General features: G+C 35.5%; 1 protein-coding gene across 1 annotated transcript in view; it reads left to right on the top strand.

The window, feature by feature from the left end:
• Positions 1-27,806, top strand: part of LOC124368684 (hydroxysteroid dehydrogenase-like protein 1) — a 57,037-nt gene that overhangs the window by 16,566 nt on the left and 12,665 nt on the right. The window contains exon 2 of the mRNA XM_046825970.1: positions 16,681-16,803. Coding sequence (XP_046681926.1) covers positions 16,681-16,803 — 123 coding nt within the window. The remainder of the gene's footprint in view (positions 1-16,680; positions 16,804-27,806) is intronic.

The raw sequence follows: 27,806 nt of genomic DNA, 5'->3' as shown, positions 1-27,806 counted from the left end.
TTTATTTCTTTTTGAAAGTAAATTTGCTTTAAAACTTGTATCCTGCTATAATTGTAAACCTAAATTATTTTAATATCAATTAACTTCTTATATTCGTTAACTCTTAATTCTCCAACTGTGTTCAAAAGTCTTAAGACGTTGTTTAAAGAAATTTGAAATATTTCAAGAGGGCATTCTAAATCCTCTGTATGAAATAAATGTAAAGTAAATGTTCTGGATATCTTATAACGTTTAACGCCGATTAACCCTTGGAAATGGTTTGGTTTGTCCCAGTGACACAATTAAATGAGCATTTTACCATGACTTCCAAACACTCAATTTCCCCTTTAATAAACGACAATTATTATTAAAATAATGACTATAAAGTGCCGAGGAATGAATAACAAGGATGAGCTAAAATATGCTGTGGTTGCCCAACCGTTGCTGATGTAATGTTTAGAGGCAATCAGAGAAAGTTGCTCTCAGAGGTTACGTCTGCATGGTCGACTGAGCTGGCGCGAATACACTTCAGTCGTATATTTTAGCTTGAACCTTTTAATTTTTTGTTTCTTTAGATCGAGTACATATCTATCATCCACGTGCCTGAAGGTTGGTTTCAAGTCTATGAGCCTAATAAAAACTGTTATTTATAAAGATTATCATTTGATATCTTTAACCCTTTTGCTACCCTTCCAATTCAGTACCCAAAAAGTTAGTGCGGCTGGCGATCAATTTCTTTCCTAGGAGGAATTCTTATACGAGTAGATGTTACAAAAATAGGTTATCTGCCCGTCCTAATAAGCTACTGGCCTGCGCTAGGATCTTATCAAACAGAATAAGGGGGAGAGTCGATAAAGTACAAGGTCGATGGTACTCATAAAAAGTGCAACGGTCACAGACAGGATTTAAACCTGGGCTATCTCTAACTTAGACCCAAAGTCCAACGACTTAGATCGCTCGGCCATCTGCACTCCAGAAATTGCACTGCAGTTAATGCTATGGTAATATAAACCCTGGATTAATTTTGCACGTTTGCATCATTACACAGACTACTCAGACATTTACGTTAATGCTATGGTAATATAAACCCTGGATAAATCTTGCACGTTTGCATCATTACACAGACTACTCAGACATTTACGTTAATGCTATGGTAATATAAACCCTGGATTAATTCTGCACGTTTGCATCATTACAACAAGACTACTCAGACATTTACGTTAATGCTATGGTAATATAAACCCTGGATAAATCTTGCACGTTTGCATCATTACACAGACTACTCAGACATTTACGTTAATGCTATGGTAATATAAACCCTGGATTAATTTTGCACGTTTGCATCATTACACAGACTACTCAGACATTTACGTTAATGCTATGGTAATATAAACCCTGGATTAATTTTGCACGTTTGCATCATTACACAGACTACTCAGACATTTACGTTAATGCTATGGTAATATAAACCCTGGATTAATTTTGCACGTTTGCATCATTACAACAAGACTACTCAGACATTTACGTTAATGCTATGGTAATATAAACCCTGGATAAATCTTGCACGTTTGCAGCATTACAACAAGACTACTCAGACATTTACGTTAATGCTGTGGTAATATATACCCTGGATTAATTTTGCACGTTTGCATCATTACAACAAGACTACTACCTGAGTTGGTGTTTTTCTTTCATCTTCATAGCGTATACGGATAATTGGTCACACCTGCTATTTGCAGATCCCATAGAGAGATTTAATTGTATTACTCGCAAAATCCTTGTTCTTACACATTTGTTTTGAGCATTCAGGGATTATTTTTACAAGTACAGAAGTTAGAATAGTTTACATTACACGGGAATGGTTCTACAAATGCATTCGTGCCGTAGTAAGTAAGGCAAAAAGGTACGTCCTGATTAAATGAAGTAATAATACATTTGGCAATTAGAATCCATTCTAAGACCGGGACTTCTGACCATCCTACACATGTTTTGTTCCCTCTACTCTGAGTTATGATACTATGTTATTATTTAATAATTAAATTATACACTTCGTTTTTTTTTTCTCATCATCACCTTTTGCAGTTCCAGCATCGTTGGGTCTGCGTGATCCTTTCCAGCGCCTGTTTCCTCATCTTCTCTCATAAAGCACCATCGGATAGGCCTTTCTGTTTTATCCTCGCCTGCTTTCACCTCCTTTACCCAGGTCCTAAAGGTCTTCCTCTCAGTCTTCCTCCTCCCATTCTACTCTCGAGTATGTCCTTCCGTAACCCGGCCCCCATCCTGTCCAAGTTATAGTTATTGGAAGATATATTTTGTCTTCCGAACTTGGATGGCTAAATTGAAAGTCTATAGTGTTGGAGCTCTGAAGTCGGAAAGTTAAAGTTTTTTTAGTGAGCATCTAAGAAGTGACGTGAATTTCGTAGCTATTATTGAATCATGCAACTTGTAAGGAGACTGCTGTAAGATCTGGAGTCATGAATATATCTACCATTTCTATAGTATTTCCTTCAATATTCCCTGATATTCCATTTGCTTCAAGACTATTGGGCGGAAGTATGGAATAGTAATGGACTCAGACAACCCTTTGTAAGAAGCAACCCTTAGGTAACTTTAAATATTCAGACGTTATAAATTTCTGTAAGTTATGACATTTTCAGTTTCTTTTCCTCCATACATGGCATATGTTCTCTTCTTCGGGTTTAAAATGTTACAACATGGGTTGAAACTGTTAAATATTTTGAAAATTGTCACTAAAATATGACAGTTATGATTTTTGAAATCGCTTTTACAAAATCTCCTGTGACAAAACTACATTTCATATTCTAAGACTTGAACATGAAATTTAATAAAAATTATGATTAATTTAGTACCTGGGATGTCACGATTTCTGAAAATATGCGGAGAGATTTATCAGAGTTCTAGAGTCTAAGAGCATACCAAAATATAGCTTTATAGGTACATAATTATCGCAGAAGATTTTGTGGTACATAAATAGAATCTCTAATCAAAATAAGAACTTCACAGAGCTACTACATTGTTTAAAAGATAGCAAATAGTTGATTGAGTTATCTGAAGACCTGTCAAAGGTAGTCGATAATAATGAAACTAAATTTCAGAAATATATACCATGTTAAATGTTCCGATTTCATAATACTAACTTCCAATCGACTTATAAATAATTCATATTTCATATAGGTCGTATTTGATCAAGTTTAGTTTCACCCTACAGATACTAGCCGAGATTACCTGTTACCAGTTGATCACAAGGTAATATTACCAGCTGATCACAAGGTATCATTACCAGTTGATCACAAGGTGACATTACCAGTAGATCATAAGGTGACATTACCGGTTGATCACAAGGTGACATTAATAGTTGACCACAAGGTATCATTACCAGTTGATCACAAAGTTGACATTACCAGATGACCACAAAGTGACATTACCGGTTGATCACAAGGTGACATTACCAGTAGATCACAAGGTGACATTACCAGCTGATCACAGGGTATTATTACCAGTAGATCACAAGGTGGCATTACCAGTAGATCACAAAGTGACATTACCGGTTGATCACAAGGTGACATTACCAGTAGATCACAAGGTGACGTTACCAGTTGATCACAAGGTGACATTAACAGTTGATTACAAGGTGACATTAACAGTTGACCACAAAATGACTTTAACAGTTGATCACAAGGTGACTTTAACGGTTGATTACAAGGTAACATTACCAAACCCTTCCAGTTGAGAGTATTATGTCAAAAACAAAACTCACAGGTCACTGCCACCAAACCCAGGTTTGGTCGAGGGTATTTGCCCCGTAAGATACCGACCAATTACCTGTTACCAGTTGATCACAAGGTGACATTACCAGTTGATCACATGATAACATTACCAGTAGATCACAAGGTGACATTACCAGTTGATCACAAGGGTAATATTACAGCTGATCACAAGGTATCATTACCAGTTGATCACAAGGTGACATTACCAGTAGATCATAAGGTGACATTACCGGTTGATCACAAGGTGACATTAATAGTTGACCACAAGGTATCATTACCAGTTGATCACAAAGTTGACATTACCAGATGACCACAAAGTGACATTACCGGTTGATCACAAGGTGACATTACCAGTAGATCACAAGGTGACATTACCAGCTGATCACAGGGTATTATTACCAGTAGATCACAAGGTGGCATTACCAGTAGATCACAAGGTGACATTACCAGTATATCACAAGGTGACGTTAACAGTTGATCACAAGGTGACATTACCAGTAGATTACAAGGTGACATTAACAGTTGATGACAAGGTGGCATTAACAGTTGATCACAAGGTGACTTTAACGGTTGATTACAAGGTAACATTACCAAACCCTTCCAGTTGAGAGTATTATGTCAAAAACAAAAACTCACAGGTCACTGCCACCTAACCCAGGTTTGGTCGAGGGTATTTGCCCCGTAAGATACCGACCAATTACCTGTTACCAGTTGATCACAAGGTGACATTACCAGTTGATCACATGATAACATTACCAGTAGATCACAAGGTGACATTACCAGTAGATCACAAGGTGACATTACCAGCTGATCACAGGGTATTATTACCAGTAGATCACAAGGTGGCATTACCAGTAGATCACAAGGTGACATTACCAGTAGATTACAAGGTGACATTAACAGTTGATGACAAGGTGGCATTAACAGTTGATCACAAGGTGACTTTAACAGTTGATCACAAGGTGACTTTAACGGTTGATTACAAGGTAACATTACCAAACCCTTCCAGTTGAGAGTATTATGTCAAAAACAAAACTCACAGGTCACTGCCACCAAACCCAGGTTTGGTCGAGGGTATTTGCCCCGTAAGATACCGACCAATTACCTGTTACCAGTTGATCACAAGGTGACATTACCAGTTGATCACATGATAACATTACCAGTTGATCACATGATAACATTACCAGTTGATCACATGATAACATTACCAGTAGATCACAAGGTGACATTACCAGTAGATCACAAGGTGACATTACCAGTTGATCACAAGGGGACATTACCAGTTGATCACAAGGGGACATTACCACACCCTTTCATTTCAAAATGGTATGTCACGACGTTTCCAGGTCACGAAAACGCATTGGTCACTGCCACCAAACCGGGGCACAGTCATAAGTAGATTTTAAATCGTTTAATAGCCAAAATGTTGAATCCTCTGGCCCAGGTCTAACATACAAACAAAATAACGAATCAAAAGTTCAAATTAAACTACGTAAAACATTTAAGCTTAGTATGCCATTTGATTTTTTAAAATAAGTCGTTACAATGTGGACGATACATTATAAACTTAACAAACTCAAGTTTATGAGATATCAGTATTTTCTATTAAAACATCAGATAATATTATGAGCTGGGTTAAACTCTCTACGAATAACAACGGAAATTAGTATAGTGAAGATACAGTCATTCTTTAGCTACATTCTTTAGCTTCTTTAGTACACATCGTTTTTAGCTTAAAAACTGTCCGAAATACAGCATTTGATTTTATATATACTTTACGTATTATGTTAGCAAAATATAGAGTCCAGATATAATACAAAAGTATTCTGGTTTCAATGGGAATATTGATATTAAATTTTACGAAGTCGATAACACAGCTTTCTCGATTCTGAAATAACATTGTTTTTGCAATATTTAATTGAATTTATTTAAACAGAAAAAGTGTACTTCCAGTTATATTTCTTCCTGTTCTAACACATAAGAAAGAAACGTATATTTAGGCTTTCTATGTATTTATTACATATCTATTTGTCTAAATATTAATTCTGTCGTAATTTTGAGATCAGTAATAATAGGTAAATGCCTATGCGAAACTGCAATTCCATAAGTTAAACAGCTTTAGAGTATCTTTAATAAAGCCGAAACATACAAAATTACATTTGATTAAAGTCGAATAAACTTTTTCTAGAAGTGTTTCCAATTCAAACACTTCCCGAAGTTGTGGGGACTTTAACAATATTCTAAGAAGTTTTGGTAAGGTCACCAAAACTTTTGTTATAGATACGGAGAAACTTGTTATAAACCTTGAAGCAAGAGTACGGATAATAAACTCTGTTCGGAAAAAACAATGAACGTACGTACGACAGGCAGATCACATTTATGCACGTTCACTGCAATCAATACAGTTGGTCACGGTCGTTGAAGAAAAGATATAATAGTCAGTGAAGCATCAACTACTGTTACGACACAGCATCGTACTGTCTGTAGATCGTGTTGTATTGTTACAATTCACAACGTATAACACTGGAGGTGGCCTGATATTGGGGCTTTGTTGTCAACCAATGCGCTTAAGACATTTATTGGTGGTGCGCCGTATATTGGCATACTGGCATTTGTCAAAATGATGTAAAAATACTGACGTAATGCAGCATCTGCGAGTTTTGAATGAGGAAGTCACTATAAAGCCATAAATAGCAGCTACGATTTCGACACACACGGCCTCATTGATCAATTTTAAATTGCATCGCTTTTTCTAAACAAAATCGTCCAAATACTGGAAAGAGATAATATTTGATCGGTTCCTTTTATATACGAGTACACAATGAAGTCCATAATATACCACATAATAGGATCCGTCCTATAATTTTTTAACGGATAGGCTTTGTATATAACCTTTAGGGGTTGCACATGCGCAAGCCAGGCGCTTAGGGGTCTTGACTTGTTTTGTATTTAGTTTTTTTTCTCTCTTAGGGCAAGAATATTATAAATTGCACTTAGTCCTGTAAGAACATTTGTCAAAGTAGGCAGGGGGTGGCACACCCTTGTTGAGGTTAACAAGAACCTCTGAGGTAAGGGAACAAACCATACCAACTCCAACAGTCATCTCCCACAGTAGACTAGACCTATCGAACTATAATACCCTTGAACCCCAGAATCTCGACATTTGCGGTTAGTGATGTGCCGTTCCTGGACATCCATAAGGTTGCATAGTAACGCATCAGTTTTTGCTGTTTCCAGTGTGGGTTCAACTGGAAGGTATAAACCAGCCAGAAGTGATCCCTGGTGGGTTTGTATTTAGTTAGTTAACGTGTAAACACACATCTTGGTAGCGTAGTCAATGAGCACGCAAAACTATACCAGATCCTAAATGCCTTTCATTCTTGGAAAATACTGACAGTTCAGAGTGTAGAATGATAGATGTCCTGAGGAACAGATAATGAGAGAGTGAAGGACAGTTTTGTTCACACGGCTTCAATGGATTAGCATTAGATGTAGAAACTGTATCAGTCATTTGAGCTGTTTTATTTTATCTGAATTTGGCAGAGAACTTTGAGTTCATTAGAATGGAGAATCATTTAAAAAGTAGATTTTGTATTTTAACGCAAAGTTAAAATCAACACACAATTTGTATGATTGACGTACATCAATCCTAGTGAACGGTTAAACATAATATCTAATGTGCAACGCGTAAGACTCATAAAACAGAATTGACGAAAACATTGATTTTGGCCCGATTGACTATAGTGACGTCATAATTAATAAAACATGACATTCTCGATGAAACCTTCACCGAATTTTTAGAGTCGATACAGTACAAGGTCAATGATACTGATAGTTCGACGGTCACTGACAGAATTTGAACCCGCGCTATCTCTAACTCTAGCCAAAGTCCGACGTCTGAGACCGCTCGCCTCGGCTCCCCATGTGACTTGAAACTTATTGGTTGTTTCGTTGACAGCTATAGCCTTATGCCTAAAAATGTTCAATATACACTTTTTACATTTGTTATTTTAATATAGAGAGCTGGCGTTATGTTTTTACAGAGATGAGAGTTGAAATGTGGAGATAAACTCCTCACAGAGACAGAGTGTCTTTTTCTGAGAAGCAATTTCTAATTTTAAATGGCATAACTTTTCATTTAATATATCAAATAAGAGGTCTAGATGAGTACGGAGTTCTGAAACTCAGCATTACCAGAAACTATAATTCCGACTCCTCTCTATCGGAGATGTCAGCTGTTATTACTTGTAGGAACCAGAGAGATATTGGGAAACTTCCTTATCACGACCCTCAATGTCACATGTCACTCGGACATCATAACACCTTTGAGTGATTTTGGACCAATCGATACATATATGTTTAATTTACGTCTTTATTATTATGCCAAATTCGTTTAATTCAGATAATTTGTTACCTCTTTTACCAATTAGGGTCTTCTGATGGTTTCTTGCTGACATTAGCATTCGAGAATACTCAATATTGTTTGATTTATCAATAAATGTTTTAGCACATATCTGTTTAAAACTTATGTGGAATTTTAAGCCATTCTTCAGCTGATGTAAATAGTTTATAAATATGTGCACCTCATTTAAAGCTCTGTGCTAACAATTTGCAGCAACTGGATGGACGGTGTTTTATATATATATATATATATATATATATATATATATATATATATATATATATATATATATATATATATTTATATATAAAACGTTTCTCCGCCGATTTGAGTTCACATTGTTTAAAAAACAAAGAGTGCCATTTGTGTAATATTAAATGCAAAATTTAAGTGTGGCGGATCTCAAAAAAGTCTTCTTCCAATTTAGTTATATCCAATTTTTTCGCAATATGCCTAGTTATAGGCTATGCGCAGTGGAGGGTCTTTAATGAGGAGATTATCTTTGTATGTTTACAAAGCGTTTTGTTCACAATGCAGTTGCGTCAGTAAGATTTTTATTTCTGCCTCCCCAATGCTAATCGCAATAGTGCAATTCATTTTTATTCCAGAGTTCTATTCTGTACTCCTGTAGGATATTGAATTTGTGCTTATGAGTTCAGCAGAAGCGGCGAAATATTAACTTCACAAGCTATCGACATCGTTACTAATCGAAATCGTTGTGTAATACACTTGGAGTAAAGAACCGAGCCCTACAACATAATCCTATCCCGAATAGTATATAGTACAATTTATACAGATATGTTTATTTATGAGGAGATACTGTGTCCATGTACTGCCATCTTGAGAGGATGTGTGATCTAAGATTGCTGCATAGTCGGAAAAAGTCCAAAGATTCGAGATATCCAAGAGCCTGGATAGTTCTTATTTGGGAATGTTTATAGAGACTATTATTCTACATATTCTAGTAACTACAAAGAAGAACTAGAAATGGGTAAGCTAGAACTAGTTCGGAGTTTGTGGCAGAGCCTGGTTTAGGCTGTGGTGGCATGGTCAGTGAGCTTCCGTGATCTAAAAGCTTCGTGAAATACGCTTTGAAAGTCATCCGACACAGTGCTAAAATATAAACACGAAAGGGTATTTATCTCAATTTCAATTCAATATTATGAAATCGTAACAATCGACTTAGAGTCCAAAACTCAAGTCGACTTCACCCACCGCTTTCTCATCGTAGCGTAACTGTGATCCTCCAGCGGTAATCACTGTCACGGTTTAATGAGACACTGGGTTGTTTGATGTACTGATATTAGGTATTTGAGGCAATGAGTGTAGGTCTGTAATCAGCCAATTAGGAAGTAAGTCAGGCCCGAGACCGGTGTAAACGGCAGAGCTCAGCACTTTCACCGCCAGCCCGAGTTGCATAACCCCGGCCACCGACTCCGAAGCGAGCGCGACACCACCGCCCACCGCCGCGCTGCAACTTGTTCTACCACAAAGTTACGGCACACTCCCCAGGCCTTCCCTACTTTCTATCTAGGGGAATTCTCAAACGGCACCAGGAGCGTCCCGATTGCATTACCTATTCTAGAAGTTAATAAAATTCATCACGCATTTATACTTGTGAACATGTCTTGTAATTATACCAGTTTGACAGGACAATTTTATTAAGTGGGGGGGGGGGGAATATTTATGCAAAACAATTTCTTATCTGTTATTGGATGACCATTAGCAAAACCTATCACTGCAGGGGATGGAAAATTTATTTATGTTACAACAAAATCACCCGTAGATATGAAATTGTCACGAAGCTTCATTTCTATGCAAGGAATATCGAGTCCAACAATGGTGTATGTCACTCCATGGATTTGGCTGAATAAATTGGCTGGATAGAATAAACAAACATATATACAGGCTGATTACAATCTTATGACATTTGTACATACGATATTTCGTGGATCGGCAAGACTTCTGTACTCCTTTGTATAGGTTTATTTGTTTTTAGACAAGATATAATTCAATAATGGTGAACGTCGTCAACGTGTTGATAGGTTTATTTCCAAAATACGTTTATTTCTGGAAATATTGATCAGTAACACACGCCAAGCCACTGGCATTGCACATAGACAACAGGGCTGCTTACCCAACCCTAAAGATCATTTGAGAATAAAATTATCCAAAAGTTAATTAAGAGAGTAAAGCACTATACATCACTATACAAAGACATCTTTTTCCAAAGATCAGAAGCAGATTAAGTGAAACAATGTGCTCCATTTTAATATGCACAGATTTGTTCAGATGCTCGGTCTATTTTGTTGACTGTAGTAGGTGCCTGAAGTATCAAGCCGGTGAGCAAGGTATGGCCGCCTTGGCTGTGACAGAACTGGTAGCACAAGAGAGGAGACGATCCTAGGATGTCGCAACAAGTCGTGCAATGTTTAACCTTTCTTGTCTCGTGCCCTACTTTCTCTCTTAAATCCTTGCATTGATCTCTGTGCAAGCTTGGCCTGCATACTACTCCTCCATCGTGCAGTATGCAATATATTTCCCTATGTGTTACTCGATTTGCTGTAAATTGAAAAGTAATCTAAAGTTAGCTAGTCCTAATTGCTGAAGACGTGAAGCGAGTTGCAGCATACTTACTCTGACAAAGGTGTCACAGAGTTTCATGTGGCTGATGTTCACATGAGTGCCTTAGATAGAGTGCCTTTCATTATTTTGCCACATATTGAAAGAAGCTTTTTATCCCCAACTCGTAAAAAAGTATTGTCTCGATACAGTTTTCAAGTTGCAAAGATTGGTAACAATGAATAAGCTATCATATCTTTATATATATATATATATATATATATATATATAATATATACATAATAGAATCATTATAAACGTTATTTGCATGCCTTGTTATGTAAATTTTATTAAAGAATACAAATTTATTTATTGTGCTTGAAAATAAATACAAAAAAGGTTAGATTACAAAACTATATTTTTTTTAATTTTCAGTAGGTACTTTCAGCTTCTTGTAGTTTTGATTCGGTTCTCAAGAGAATATATATTTTAAATGATTTTTTGTGAAAGAGATACAATTACGAATATCTGCAGTTGATATGTTTTTATCTACCGGGTTCGGGCATAATATATGATGAGTTTCAGGTGGAAATGTTGTTTTGTTTAAATATAAAAACAATAATGAATTAATGGTAAATCAACTGAGAGTGGAGTATCAAATCGAAGCAATTCTCTGCAGCGTTCACTTGAAACCACGCCCCAGATTTCTTCCCTTAAGGCCTCTTCTGAAAGACAAAAGGGTGTCAAACAATGAGACTCTTCGAGAGAATTTTAATCCAGTAAACAAAGCTACATACAGTAGTACTAGTATGATATGTTGCTTTATCATGTTTGAAAATCGTGACATTTTATTCCAATTAAAACTTAAAGCAGGTAATGTTTGATTCTAACCGCAAAAGTGATGCTCTAAATGTAACAAAACTCCTGTGTAACTATGTTGAGGTATTGTTTTCAAAATAAAACACCGTTATAACACTTTTCTTTATGAAAAATTGAGAGTGATGCTCGTCAATACATCGGAAAATTCTCTTAGTTACCTAAGAAGGCTAAGCTTGTACGTAATTGTTAATATATTACAAATATTATTGATTAATTATATTACTAATTATTAGTATTAGTTATTAAAAAAATGTCATTTATAATACAAATATTATATAATTTGTTAACTAAATATTTATTACAAGTTGAATAAATATGTTTTTCGTTGTTTTTTTATCTTAACATTAAGCAACGCTTAGAAAATGTGAGGAGTTTCGTTAATTTAACAGTGACCGCAGTCCACAACTGATTCGGGAGAAATGAGTTTGTATTATATTTAAATAAACTACAGCAGTTAACTTCAAACGGAACCCTACCTGCCCTTCACTGATCGAAAGCATGCCAAACCTTTCTCAATTCTTAACATCAATTTAAATATGGAGTATCTTTGGTTCACTCTCTTGTGGGGAATTCATGGTACATCAGCTTGCTGTGAAGGCTTCATGGTACATACTGGAGCCAATCTGCAGGTGGAGGTACTGTTGGTGTTACGTAGGTTATTGCGACAGAAGTATTTTTGGTATTAACGGGAGTTACTGCGATAGAGATACCATTGGTGTTATGGGCTGGTGTTACGGAGGTTATTGTGACAGAAGTATTTTTGGTATTAACGGGAGTTACTGCGATAGAGATACCATTGGTGTTATGGGTTGGTGTTACGGAGGTTACTACGGTTGAGGTTTTGTTGGTGTTACGGAGGTTACTACGGTTGAGGTTTTGTTGGCGTTACGGAGATTACTACGGTTGAGGTTTTGTTGGCGTTACGGAGGTTACTACGGTTGAGGTTTTGTTGGCGTTACAGAGGTTACTGCGGTTGAGGTACTGATGGTGTTACGTAGGTTATTGTGACAGAAGTATTTTTGGTTTTAACGCGAGTTACTGCGATAGAGGTACCATTGGTGTTATGGGCTGGTGTTACGGAGGTTACTACGGTTGAGGTTTTGTTGGTGTTACGTAGGTTACTGCGGCTGAGGTACTGATGGTGTTACGTAGGTTATTGTGACAGAAGTATTTTTGGTTTTAACGCGAGTTACTGCGATAGAGGTACCATTGGTGTTATGGGTTGGTGTTACGGAGGTTACTACGGTTGAGGTTTTGTTGGTGTTACGTAGGTTACTGCGGCTGAGGTACTGATGGTGTTACGTAGGTTATTGTGACAGAAGTATTTTTGGTTTTAACGCGAGTTACTGCGATAGAGGTACCATTGGTGTTATGGGCTGGTGTTACGGAGGTTACTACGGTTGAGGTTTTGTTGGTGTTACGTAGGTTACTGCGGCTGAGGTACTGATGGTGTTACGTAGGTTATTGTGACAGAAGTATTTTTGGTTTTAACGCGAGTTACTGCGATAGAGGTACCATTGGTGTTATGGGCTGGTGTTACGGAGGTTACTACGGTTGAGGTTTTGTTGGTGTTACGTAGGTTACTGCGGCTGAGGTACTGATGGTGTTACGTAGGTTATTGTGACAGAAGTATTTTTGGTTTTAACGCGAGTTACTGCGATAGAGGTACCATTGGTGTTATGGGTTGGTGTTACGGAGCTTGCTGCGGTTGAGGTACTGTTAGTGTTACGAAAGTTACTGCAATGGAGGTAGAATTGCTATTACGGAGGTTATTGTGATGGCGGTAATGTTGATGTTACAAAGGTTACTGTGATAATCCGAACGGCACAGATTATCCTTTTAAGGTTTATCCTTCTACTTGAAAAATAAAAATAGCAGGAGAAAATTTTAAGGCGTGTTTAAGGAGTGTGTTTATATATACAGGGTGTCCTATAAATAGAGGATGAATCGTTGTAAGGTGATCCGTGAGTTTATTTCCCACAAGAAAATCCTCATATGTGGTTATCCAACTGATAATAGTTTCCTAGTTTTCATACGTGTGTGGTTTTCGCCACAATTACGATCTAAAGCCATGAAAATGTTTTGTGATCATTACAAAACTAATAATACTTCTTAAGCTATTTTTGTAATAATGCAATGAATAATCCTCAAGAATAAAGTAGTATTTGAAGCTATTTTTTAATATACTGTAACATAAAAATGTTTTTAAAGTGCAAATTTTTATCAATTTTAAAATGTATACGGTACACATGTGTAACTGAGTCTCGTGTTTAAAACAACTCTTTAAAGGAGTGAACCATTTTTATAAAACCTTCCTTATTTAAAAAAAAGTACATAAAACAACAAGAAAAACTGAAATTGTATGAACATTTTAGTTAAAAAATATTTTACTGTAATAAAGACATTCAATAACGAAAATTGAAGTTTTTTAACTATAAAAACAAAGCGTATATCTCATTAAAAATTTTCTTAGAACAAGTCAATATATCTTTTATAGAAATTGTATTTTGTTTGCAGGGTCCATAGTCATATTGAGGAGATAAGGACAATAATGTAGAACGTGTATATTTATTTGAGCCCATATGGATATGTTATTCCTTATAATGAGCTGTCCTTCTATATAAGAGCTTTAATTCTCGACGTTTTAATTTATCAAGAGTGTTCGACTCATTAGTAAATAACTAACATGTCTATACATTAATGGCAATTTTGTGTATCTTCAATTGTTATAATTAAAAATTGTAATGAAATGCTAATTATTAGGTTCACACCGTAATGCGTTTATGTTAGACATACATGAATAGTTTAAATTGGGATGTATCAACAAATAACCTCACTATATACCCAATTTTCGAACGCTATATTTATAGCATAATAATCCCAAAAATATGCAAAATATTAGGTATTCGTCTATTAGAATCGGATGTAAGTGCGAGAGAACATGTCGTTTTACTATTTAAATAAACATATAATTTAACATATTATTTGATAAATAAATTTCTCGGCAATGTGATTGCAAAATATGAATTGTATTTTTTTATCCTAACCGATCCTAAAACAATCGGGGATTTTCTCGTGTTTTGACAAAAAATTAGGTCAGGTCTAAGTGTTGCATTTCTTTGTAGTTTGTTGTAGTCTTTTTGGAATTCTATTATTTACAAGTCCATTTTTTAACATCTTTAACCAAAGCTTTTAAACTACACAGTGTTATTCTTCATTTTAGCTATTGTATGATACAAAACTCTAGCTAGCTATTGTATGATACAAAACTCTAGCTATTGTATGATACAAAACTCTAGCTAGCTATTGTATGATACAAAACTCTAGCTAGCTACTGTATGATACAAAACTCTAGCTATCGTATGATACAAAAGCTAGCTAGCTACTGTATGATACAAAACTCTAGCTATCGTATGATACAAAACTCTACGTAAAACTACAACATTACAATTATATGTGAGCTGTGAATCTTATATCAAACCTCCTTATCAGGCACTAAAACACGGAATTCTAATAAGATTTTAGATTATTAAGAAAATCGAATTAGGTGTGGAATTAAGCCGAGTTTTTTTATTATACTCAGTAGGTATCTAAACTAAAACATTATATAGTTCAGTGAAATAAAATTGAACTATAGAAACAAACAACGGTCTGTCTTATCCTTCTTGCTGTTGGAAATCCTTAATAATTCTTGCGTGAGAAGACGTTGTCCTAGAACAAGGAATACAGGAACAAGAATTTGTTTGGAGAAACAAGGATTTAAAGATGCATGCACTGCATTAACCAATAGAAGACTTCCGAGAAGGCAAACAAGGCAGTAACCTCCGTGTCGCTTCCTCCAAGACCCCTGTTGGGTGAGGGGGTTAAGGTCGAAATAACATTGAGAATGGAGTAAATTAATACGTAATCTATTATATACTCCTGCAGCTGAATTTTAATATTTTACAATCGAGGTTGTGTTAGGCTTCTTAGTCCTAACTTCGATTTGGAAGATAAAAAAAATATTTAATTTTACACATTTTTATCTCTTGGATTTGACTATTAAATTAAATAAGGTTATGTACCTTGCCGTCAATCCAATTTTTATGTCAGTAATGACAAGTTTGATCTTTTTTACTTCGATTTTCAGTGTCAGGATATCAAAATATGATTGTAAACATTTTATCACAGTCAAAAATAAAATATTGCATATTGAGGTGAAATATCCTCAACTTCAAAATAATGTTGGTGCAATGAATAAACAACAGGAAACTGAGATGAAAGTACCTCCTGAAGAATGTTGAGTTCTGAAATATGACACTATCAGATATGACTCGTGAAATATGGAGTCCACGTCCATCTGAAGATATCCAAGATAATCGGCGACGAAAACTTTCAAAACGAACTCTTACATCGTTTCTATGTCAGAGACAACTAGACTATAGAAGAGCTCTTTCTACCTGGTTTACCCAACAGCCATATAGTGTAATTCAGATAAAGAGGTGTTCTTATTGTCTCATCAGGTGCACATCAAAATATTGATGTTAAAATCATGAACTTAAATGGTTCATTCAACCAAATAAGTATATCACTAATGCAGCATATCATTAAAAATAATGTACAAATTGTAATTGCATTTCGTGATAGGGGAGCGATTTAATACAGTTATGATTACTATTTCACAATATCACATTTCAAATTTTAAGAACTTGTTATTACGATTTTAATTCTTTAATATCCACATTTTTCAGCTGTAAACAGATTTAAGTTCTCTCAAATATTTCGATTCTGTATCTTCTAAATAGAGTGAACGAAATTCGCCAAGAATTTTCTCATCCGTTCCAGAAGTGAACATCGTATACTAAAGAAAATAAGTGGCATACGAGAAACCAGAGTACAGTTTAAAGTAGATCACTGGTTTACGTGAACGTATTTAGAAGAAAGGACTAACACTTCAACTAACAGTACTGTAGTTACCATTGGCAACATTTACTAATTGTTTAATTTAACCGAGTTAAATTTTCTATGCAAATTAGTTATTTCAGGATTGTTGATAAGTTAATGTTACTAAGAGGTTCTTGTTTTTTTCAGTGGTGACGGGATCCACCGACGGCATAGGCCGAGCGTACGCCATGGAATTGGCCAAACGCGGTATCAACATTGTCCTCATCTCCAGGACTCAGGACAAACTGACCAAGATCGCTGCTCAGATCGGTGAGTACGAAGATCACTGAAATCTCCACCCAGTAAACTGGCAACAAATACACCTTATTTATCAATTTGTGACAATTGTATTAAGCGACCTAGCTGTAAACTGTGACAGATCATAATGGCCTTCTAAGTTCAATCACCTGGTACGAAAAGAACTAGTTGTCACTAGACAAAGCCTTCACCGACGGCTTTATCTAGTATTGCAATAGCATAGTAAGTTACTCGCTTTTTACCAATAGCATTGCAACATACTGGCACACTTTCTACGTATAGATACAAACGGAATTATTGCGTCATAGACTTATACAATTCCCTCAAGTGTTTCTTCGGAGTTTCCCACTTAATGCACACCGGATCCTATCAAACTCATGATACTGAAATTGTTTATTAATTTTACAATTATGAAAAAAAACTAACATTTTCCCAACAAAATGATAATAATTTCCACAAATACAGAATACCGTAAATTCCAGTATTTAAATCAACCTATCTTCAAAAATTCTCAATTAAGCGGAAATATCAGTTTTATCTAGTGGTTTTATCGGTGCAGGTACTGGATTTCCTAACTGGAAACGAGGTGGCTGTTGCACAATAATCTGAGAAACAAAGTGACCGTTTTTGTCCATTCTTCCTACAAAGTACAATTTGACAACAGAGGAGAAAATGGATGTGTGGATCCTTGAGAAAAACAACACGGTCACAATCTTACCAGCTGATTAAGGCACCGCTGATTAATTCAGTAGTGTATAAAGAAAAGATTATAGAAACACTAAATAATAATAATGTTTCTCAGATAAATTAATACCTAAACTAACTTCTTGCCATTCCAAAATCCCTCGTATACATATCCTTTCGAAAATTCACAAACCTAGCATCCCTATCCGGCCAATTATTACTGTATTAGTTGCATTAGTTCTCGTGATTCGCCTTGCAGGGAATTGTCTAAAGTTCTTTTGGACATTCTAATGCCATAAGTAGGGGAAAATGTCCTTTTCATTAAAAATTCGAGGGATTTTATAGAGAGTCAAAATTCCCAAAGTTGACTGAAACTGGCCACCTAGTAAGTTTCGACGTTGAAAGTCACAAATGTAACATTTCGGAATCATTGATTCGCAATCTTGATAACGGCCAAACATTACTCGTAAATGAAAAGTCTAAACTTCCCATACCCGTAATTATGGAACTGTTACAACAATGAATGCACTTGATGTAATTATTTTGAGACAGATGTTCAAGTTTACTGTCAATATGAGGGAATGGCAATGGTTCTCGGTTGTAAGTCCTGTTAGGTTAGTTATCCACCTGAGAAAGAGATCAGAATGCAGTACTTGAAACGGACTGTTACTGATTTGTTTGCATCATTGAACGAAGGCAAATCTTTGGAAAAATCCTGTTTTCTTCAAATAAACTTCATATGTAATTTAAGTATAAATTATCTTTATGTTTCCTTCCTGCAAAAGGTATACTCCTCCGGCGATTGTGAAATTTATTATACAGGGTGTAAAAAAGTCCCGCACAGGCTTGATAATTCCCGAACGATTACAGGTAAAGCGGTAAAACTTGGTACATCATTACTGCACCTATAAATCTACTTTTTGAAGTAACTACCATTTATTGTCATGTGATGGGATGGCCCGCAAGGAGTCAGAAGGAAATATTACATTAGAGCATTGATCGAGTAGTAGATCAAATTAAAGGTCTCTATTGGTGGAGTACAACGCCGTACTGAAAAGATCCACTCTATAAAAAGTTACGCTGGTTTAAAGTTGGAAACATTTACAGTGTTTGTCCTGTTCTAGGTGATTTAATATTCTTGTTATGGCCAAAGTTGTGAAAGTTAAACTTAGTAAATGAATACTGGACTTAAGAAATATTTTCAGTTGGTTATTCACGTCCTTTTTTTCACCTTGTATAATGTACAATATGTGAAAACATGCCGTAAACACAAATACGGATACAACATCAATGGAACATAGCAATATAAATATTATGTATAGTATTCACTTTGTAGTAATACAAGAAAACCTGTTATATCCGACACCTCCGATACTCGGACTCGTAACAAATGATAACACGCTTTAACTGTAAGCTTTGTGAGCAGGAATGGCACACCAGCTATCTGGATTACTTTTTCCAGCACACCAACCGATGGGATAGGGCGGGATAAAAGTGGGACGTTTTTCCCCTTACGAAAATTTAACCCGTTGCTTTTAAGAAACAACAAGCTTGATGAAGCTATTGTATCAGAAATGTTGCATCAGCTCTCAAATGTGCGCTGGGACATGTTGTATTGGCGGGATAGTTCTGTATTTTTACCACTCCGAGTTGTATTTTATTTTACATACGTAACCAGAAAAACGTAAAATGCCAATACATTATTTTAGTTTTAAGTGTTCAAATGAAATTACATTTTTATATCACAAATTTATAAGGTTTCCAATGCACTATTTAACGTTTTCATAATTACGTAATGCCTTCAAAAAATAAACCACAGTATCGGTAGTGTATTTGCTATAAATGACTACTTACGTTCTTCATACTACAGTTCCATATCCGGCTATAAAGATACCCGGCCTCCCGTTGCAACATCAGGCCGGATATGACAGGTTTTAATGTAATACACCAAAATGTTTCGTTAAAATCAGTTAGTTTGAGGCTGGCGTTGTTTACTGCGAAGATTCTCGAACTATTCGGTAGCATGAATTGACGCCTGACTTGACGCCAAGCCCGCCATCGATGAATTAAACTTGTTATTACGCGAAACTGACTTGAAAGTATAGCATTTCTATATAACAATATTCAGTAACGGTGGTCCTCTTTTGCAAGAAACCCACGACTTTCCGTAAGCACTGTAAAATTATAGTCTCTCTGCAGAAAAATATATCATAAGATGGCAATTGACTGAAAAATCTATAACTTTCGTATTACATATATTTAATGTAACTTTTTTTAACTTGTAAGTTATTTTTACTTCATGTTTAAGGTACATTCAACGCCTTCACAAACATTGTACAGGGAAAACTAATTTGAACAGTATCAGGCAGTGAGTATTGTCCCTTTGCAAGATGAAAGTATACGAAATGGAGGTATTTCTTAACCGATTTACCAATAACACATTAGCCAATACGTAACAAAAACTTGGTTATTCGAGAATTTCGTCTGCATTAAAAACTAGTACTGCACGGAGCGCGGGGTTCGGTCATGTAAAAACCGGTCTGACCTTTTGACAATACAAAAAGTTTGAGCCGAGAGGTGTGACCAATGCATATTGGGACACATATGTCTTCCAAACTGTACGACAGAATATCACAGGTGTTTAAAAGGTTTTATGTAATTTGCTACTTATTAGTGTTCTTCTTTCTCTATGTTTAACTGCGTAAATTAGTATGTTATTTTTAATTTCCCCCCACACACACACACACACACACACACACACACACACACACACACACACACACACACACACACACACACACACACACACACACACGCACACGCACACGCACACACATATATATTTATATTTTAAGGAGAGGCCGATCCCCTTTTAAGCCTTATTCTGTCCGTCCTCATGGGCCACTGGCCTGTGCGAGGATCTTATCAAACAGAATAGGGAGAGAGTCAATACAGTACGAGGTTTATTGTACTGATAAAAAGTGCAACGATCACAGACAGGATTTGAACCTGCGCTATCTCTAACTCAGACCCAAAGTCCAACGACTTAGACCGCTCGGCCATCGGCACTTTGCTTGTTGCCTTCGTGTATTAAAATTACAAAATAACCTTGTCAAATATGAACTCAGCCAGTGAAACAGTTTTTAGTTTATATTTAAGTTTCTTTATGCAGATAAGCACCGGGTCGCGTCGAACGAGTAAGAGAGTTTAATCGCTTTGATTGGGAATTTAACTTGTTTGATATCGTAAACCATTTCCGACTTGTAAGAATAACTTAGACATCAACCTGCAAAAGAGTAATGCCCTCTGTTGTCACATCGCATATTATTATCCTCACATGCTGGTGATAACGGAAAACTTACTCGGTTGGACGAAAAATTTAGTGGAGAATTATTTTGTATTCCGTTATTATAAGTAGACATCGAGTGGCCACGTGATAAGACAACTGAAACGTCCAATATTTCTTAATGGGTGGACACTTTATTTATCCTAATTCGACCGAGAGACCGTCGATTCACAGTTTTTCAGCTCACATAAATTTTAAAAATAAGAGACAGTAGGTAACCCCAATAAGTACAATAATGTGGATAAGTGAAAGACGGAAGGAGTTGGCTGCCGATTGGATGACTTTACACTTTTATTTTGTTTCACCCAAATACAATTCTTTCCTTCAATATTACAGACATCTAGACATATGTTCTGTCAACTCATGAGGCGATGACAGGAGAGGTGGGGATCAGCAGAGAAAGGAGAGTGGACCACAAGGGTTATCCCCTACTGCAGCCTTGGGTCCAGCGTGGACACGGACACACTGACTACCATGTCACCGAGTGTTTAAGTGGACATAGTAGCTTCCGCAGCTACCTACACAAGATACGCAAAAGCCAAACTGCAGAGTGCTGGTACTGTCTTGAGGCTGATGACACAGCGGAACATACATTTTTATATTCAAACGGTGGAACCTAGAGAGAAGAAAAGGGGTGCAGAAACTCACTGTGGACAACATTGTGGGGAAGATTTTGGAGAGTGAAGGAGCATCGGAGGATGTAACTCGAATGATTGTAAAGCCAGAGACGAGTTATGGGAATAAACCGACCAACAGATGAAGCAATGAGTTAACTGAAAGCTAAAAGACCTTGCAAGAGCTGAAGTAATACCGACTCTTGCAGGATGAAGATCATAAGGCGGGAGTTTTAGTGGGTGAGAGAGCTTCACATGCCTTGGGGATCCGTCAAGGATAGGCGGTACCCTCTAGGTATCTGGTAGAGATTTCCCCCTCCCCTTGAAACAAAGAAAAAAAAAACATATGTTCTATACTTAAATCCAAAACCTTTGTTTTTATTGTTACAATAAAACAAATATTACACAAGTAAGAGATTATTTCAAACGTAGCGTTATTAAACGTGTATGCGTTGTTCTGAAAACAATTCTAAGCAAAGAACTATCAATAAAATTGCAAATGTTTATTTGAGAAATGTAGTGTTTAAATTCTAAGTACGTGATATGGTAAAAAGGACGAATTAGTTTGGTAGAAATAATTGCTTCACCTTACAAAATCATTAGGTCAAAGCATCAATTTCATAGACAAAGAAAATACATCAAACCAGAGCACTTTAGGTGACCGCGCGTACGTATATGTAATCAGATGATCGAAGGCTTGTTTAGTTTTGAAAAATATGAGGTGGAGGAATATTTAAAAAGATCCCATCTTGTCAAATATTGAATGACAGTAAGCACAAAATCATTCAACACAATGTCAACACATTATGAGTGTTTGCAAAACTAGTAGTATCAGCATCGAGTGAGCTGTGCAGTATTGTGTATAACATTATTTTAAAATGTAATTTTATAGCTTGATTATTTCCTCACCTTCCTGATCAACCCTCCTTTTCAAACGTGCAGTAAATACGACTTTGCAAATCCTCATTGGCCTTGTTTGTTGTGGTCTGAGATTTGCAAAATATACAAGCTATAATGCAAATTCCAAAGTTCCATTTTCGAAATCTCAGACTCTTTGTCATGATCCAAGTCACACAGAGATCGGTTAGATGAGTTACATTGGGATCATTAACTCATAGAAATACGTTATTCTCTCGGGATCCATAATTCCATGACGCTTTGACGATCTATGAAGACATACAAGTACGTACAGAACCGGCAGCAATGCAAATTTACAATGTCCATGGATTCTTCGCCATGTTAATGAGTTAGAATTAGAATGAAAACAGGATCGTATGCAAACTGGACCTAAATCATTTCCATTTTGCACAACAAACGCTCTCGTGTGAAAGGCATAAGTCACACCGAAATCAGTCACCGTTTTGGGACCCATAACTCTATGATGACCGAAATGCATTTTGTGAGTGCGTTGATGCAAATTTATTCTTTGAGCTAACGCTCTCACATCTTTTTGATGATTTGCCTGTTTCAATTTTGATTCGTCTCTTCAGCTGAGGAGTTTGTGTGTAGAAGCAGCAGATTTTCACTGCAACACACACACACACACACACACACACACACACACACACACACACACACACACACACACACACAGGATGTGGATGGCACACAATAACATTACCTATGTTACTTATAGTTTTACAATCAATTGTTTTAACTCATTTACACTTACCGATTACAAGAATGCATCATTACAAAAACGTTCTGAAACTAAAAACTAATCTCATCCTTATCTAATAGTGCTATATTAAATAAAAATAAAAAAAGTTTTCTTTAGAAAAAAAAAAGTTATGGTATGGTAAAAATAGATTATGGTGGATGATAACACTGGATAAGGTTTACAGATGCATAGATGATACCTAAAAATGTTACAAAGATGAGGTATTGGGTAATTTTGGGGGGTTGGAAAGACAGATATCCTTGCTTGGTGCGATCTTGACATGGGAAGAGCAAAAGACCAAAAGTCTGCCATATACCATGTGTTGAAATTAAGCAAAGCTTAATTTTGTATGCCAGACAAATACAGGAACTAATTAAATGGTATCAATCTCTTTTTCAGCTTTTAATGTGATGATACTAAAGTGTAACTAAAATGTTTAACTGGAAAACTAAAGATATATCGCAGAAATCTGTGAGTATATAAATTAAGAAAGTTTATTTAGCAAAATACAAAAGATGTTCTAGCACTTTTCCATGTTCAAAAGCATACATTCTCCAAACCAAGATAGCTTGGGTTTAATCACATGGATGTCTCTCTGATAATATAATTAATGAACTTTTATATAACAGTTGCGGTTTAAAGAAACAGAAACAGATTATATCACATTTTTTAATTCCATTTTATGGCATCAAACACCAAATAGATTTTTTTTATTTGTTTAAAGTCAAATATTAAGATTTGAATTGTGAATAGTCAATAGTTAAATTTGTATAGTAGCGACAATAAAAATGTATAGCAAACGTAATGTTTCAATAATTTCAACTAAAATGTGGGCTTGCGTAGCACAATTCTCTCATATTGTTTATCTCGACTTATTCATTGCCAATAAATCCCTTTTCAATCCAGCATCATTTTAATGATTGTATGGTTTCCCAGTTTATTTGCAAAAACTCCTTAACATTATAAAATGTGGATGCTAAACAGCGTTTTAAATGCCTGGAATATTTTATATACCAATTGGAATCTGTTGATCACATGAACTCCAGTCTGCGAAGGCAAGCGATCATGAACCGCCGCCCTGTGTTTCACAGTCTGATAGTTCTCCCTGCCTCAAGTCTGGTACAAATGTATGTCTCGACCATGATGTTTCCAGAATGTAGAGGCTAGGCAGAGTCGAGTTGCAAACTTTTGAAAGCTGGCATGCACGACTCTTCAAACTTCAACTTTCAATCACGCAGATTGATCGTTTTGCAATTTTAACACTGTCATAAATTTTGATTTGTCGCATCTTGACTATCATAGCTTAATACTTGTATATTTAATCGTATGTTATATTAATCCTTTATATTGGATATACATATCGTGATAGTTCAAATATATCAAAGCCGTTATAAAGCATGATTTAATAATGCAACAAGTGAGTGCAGTAGTGCACATTAAAATGTCAAAATTCTGCACCAGCCACAGTACATCTGTTAAGCATTGTAGCTGGCCAGAATTCTTCTTTTATTTTTATTCCATACTATGTTTATTTTATAAAGCAAAGATTGATTGGGATTATAATAACATAGCCCTAGTCACAATTACAAATTAACAATTTCAAATATGTTAGTTTGAGAAGTAATTAATTTAATAATTCCACTGTCTTGTGTCGTTTAACATTAACATTTTTTCATTTTATATTTATGTTATATTATTTATGCAATGACGATCGTGCTTTTATATTCATTTCTTGTATAGGATACAATGGTGAATAATGAAAAAGTAACTTACAAGTGAATGTGGTTTGGATTTCTTTTTCTTTCAAGCTTCTAAGTCATAGCCTTGTTATGCAACATTTGTGTCAGGAAATTCAGGAATAGCCGTGCATGCTTTTGCTCGACGCTATAATTGTCTATTTTTTTTCTAGAGGCCTCCACAAAATAAGAAATTTAGTTTGTACTAACTGGTATAAAGTCAAATGTTATGTGGCGTGATCTTTCATCTGGTTCACAACTATGCCTAGATAGAATATGGTATCTTGATCTTCATTCTATGTAGACGACTGGAATGTCCGGTGAAGAATCAGAAAACTTGCTATTTGTGTTCTTTTGTTCAATCTCAGGGTCACTCCAGCATTCTCTTGGCCTGAATATTTCCTTGCTCTTTCTTCTATTGCTCCTGATGCTTTCTTGACATCCAGCGAAAGACAATTTTCCTTGCCAAACTAAAGTATACAAGTAAACCACATAATATTGATTTTGGTCTGGTGAGAGGCATTGCAACTCCTTTCCTCACACAATGGTCTATTCCCTTTTGTTAATGGACGCCCTTACGACCTATTAGTGAATGAAATTGTCTTCATACTTTCGATCGATAGTAACGGTTTACCAATGCCATAAACTCTGATTTACAGCTAGGATTGATTTCAGAGTAATTTCAGATGGTCCATTTTACACTTGGTTTACATTTGATGCTAAGAATACTGCTTCCATCCCTAGTTTAATTCATTTCTGCCCCAGCTTTTAGAACTATTTAGTTATACATTAGAATATTAAGTAAATGGTTTTTAATACTATTCTAAAATAAGAATTATTAGAACGTTATATTCAGTGGGGAAGATAAGTAACTGCAAGAATATGTTGTGAGAATATATCACCCTCACAGAACGAGCTTTTTGTATTACAGAGTATTTGTTCTCATTAAAAAGAACAGAACCTATAACACTTAGTCTTTATCACAGATTTGAAACTAGTGTGAGGTAGTTTCGGCTGATATAGAATTATCTGTTTGTATTTTGACAGGTTTTATAGGAATACCGGAAAGTTAAACATCAAGTTAGTTATTCTTTGGCAGATTATAATTATTTAATATGTCAATTGGGTGCATTCAATGATATATTTATATGTAAAAAGTCAAGGTTGTTAAATCATTTGATATTCTTACCTCTAAGATTTAAGAGGCCAGTTTCATATACGTTTTTCAGTTCACACTGTGTTGAAAAATTGTTAGCACAATTAACACCTTCAAATATTTCAGTCACGCTGTGTTGAAAAATTGTTAGCACAATTAACACCTTCAAATATTTCAGTCACGCTGTGTTGAAAAATTGTTAGCACAATTAACACCTTCAAATATTTCAGTCACGCTGTGTTGAAAAATTGTTAGCACAATTAACACCTTCAAATATTTCAGTCACGCTGTGTTGAAAAATTGTTAGCACAATTAACACCTTCAAATATTTCAGTCACGCTGTGTTGAAAAATTGTTAGCACAATTAACACCTTCAAATATTTCAGTCACGTTGTGTTGAAAAATTGTTAGCACAATTAACACCTTCAAATATTTCAGTCACGCTGTGTTGAAAAATTGTTAGCACAATTAACACCTTCAAATATTTCAGTCACGCTGTGTATTACTATTCTCAGTCAGCATTCAAACTGACAAATGAATTTGTCTGTCCAAACCGAAACTGCTAATAATAAGCATCAATTTAGATGATTTAAGGAAGATGGAATTATATCGTATTTGGCTAAAGCTTAAACTATTTATGACCGATGAGTTCAATCAGTGATCAAAATTACTTCTTTATTAAAGACTGCCAGCTTCTATATAATTTACTACTGTCTTCTTTATTGAAGTGATTTTCTTTCTCCATTACATCTAAAGTTTCTCTTTTATCCTTCGGTAATAGAATGGAATTTTTCCAAGAAGTCTACATTAATTTTGTCAAATTCTATTGTGTATATTTTTGTAACTGTGTTCTTCTAAAGCAGATTTTTTCATATGTTGATGTTGCATAATGTATTCATGAAATCATGTAAATATTACACTTTTTTTGGGAAATAAGTGAAACTTTAGCCAATTACGACACAGCTTCACATCTAACTCATCTGTAAAAGCATATATGTATTACTGGAGTTTCAGTTAACATCAATTGACTGAAGATGGTTCTCCACAATGTGGGTGGAATATCTCAAGATTTTGATTGTGTTACCAATGTTTTGAGTATCTTGGTTGTCCAGGAGTAGCAGTACAGGGTTTTCAAGATTTTATTTGGACAAGATCAACAATTTTATAAGGCCATCCCGCCCATTTGTTATTTCCATTTTGTGTAAGAACTTTACATGCCTCGTGAATTGTTACATAGTGTTACGGTTTCGTCACAGTTGCATATCTAAAATGGTTGAAGTGCATCCACTACCAGTGCATTATGAAGAAGAATTCTGTTATAGTTTTAAAATTTAGCTAAAACAGTGTATTTGTGATTATTAAAAGCAGTTGTTCTGGGCAAACTAGTTGCTCATAGCTTTCTTTCTTAATCATTGTAGCTTTCCTACCACTATTTTCCTGCACTTTTGTTTGCAATCTAAAATGGATCTGTACTTTTTTCATTAGTTTAGTTATAATTATATCAATGAACATGTGCTACTCTTGTGTTTGTTACTTTGATTTTATTTAAAACACACTGCTCATTAGTAGCTACCTCCACACATAGCTACATCAATAAACATGTGTTACTCTTGTGTTTGTTACTTTGATTTTACTTAAAGCACACTGCTCATTAGTAGCTACCTCCACACATAGCTACATCAATAAACATGTGCTACTCTTGTGTTTGTTACTTTGATTTTACTTAAAGCACACTGCTCATTAGTAGCTACCTCCACACATAGCTACATCAATAAACATGTGCTACTCTTGTGTTTGTTACTTTGATTTTACTTAAAGC

This window comes from Homalodisca vitripennis, chromosome X (genome assembly GCF_021130785.1).
Source record: "Homalodisca vitripennis isolate AUS2020 chromosome X, UT_GWSS_2.1, whole genome shotgun sequence".
Taxonomy (NCBI): domain Eukaryota; kingdom Metazoa; phylum Arthropoda; class Insecta; order Hemiptera; family Cicadellidae; genus Homalodisca; species Homalodisca vitripennis.
The sequence above is the reverse complement of the archived record's forward strand: the minus strand, read 5'-3'. Positions and strand labels throughout refer to the sequence as shown.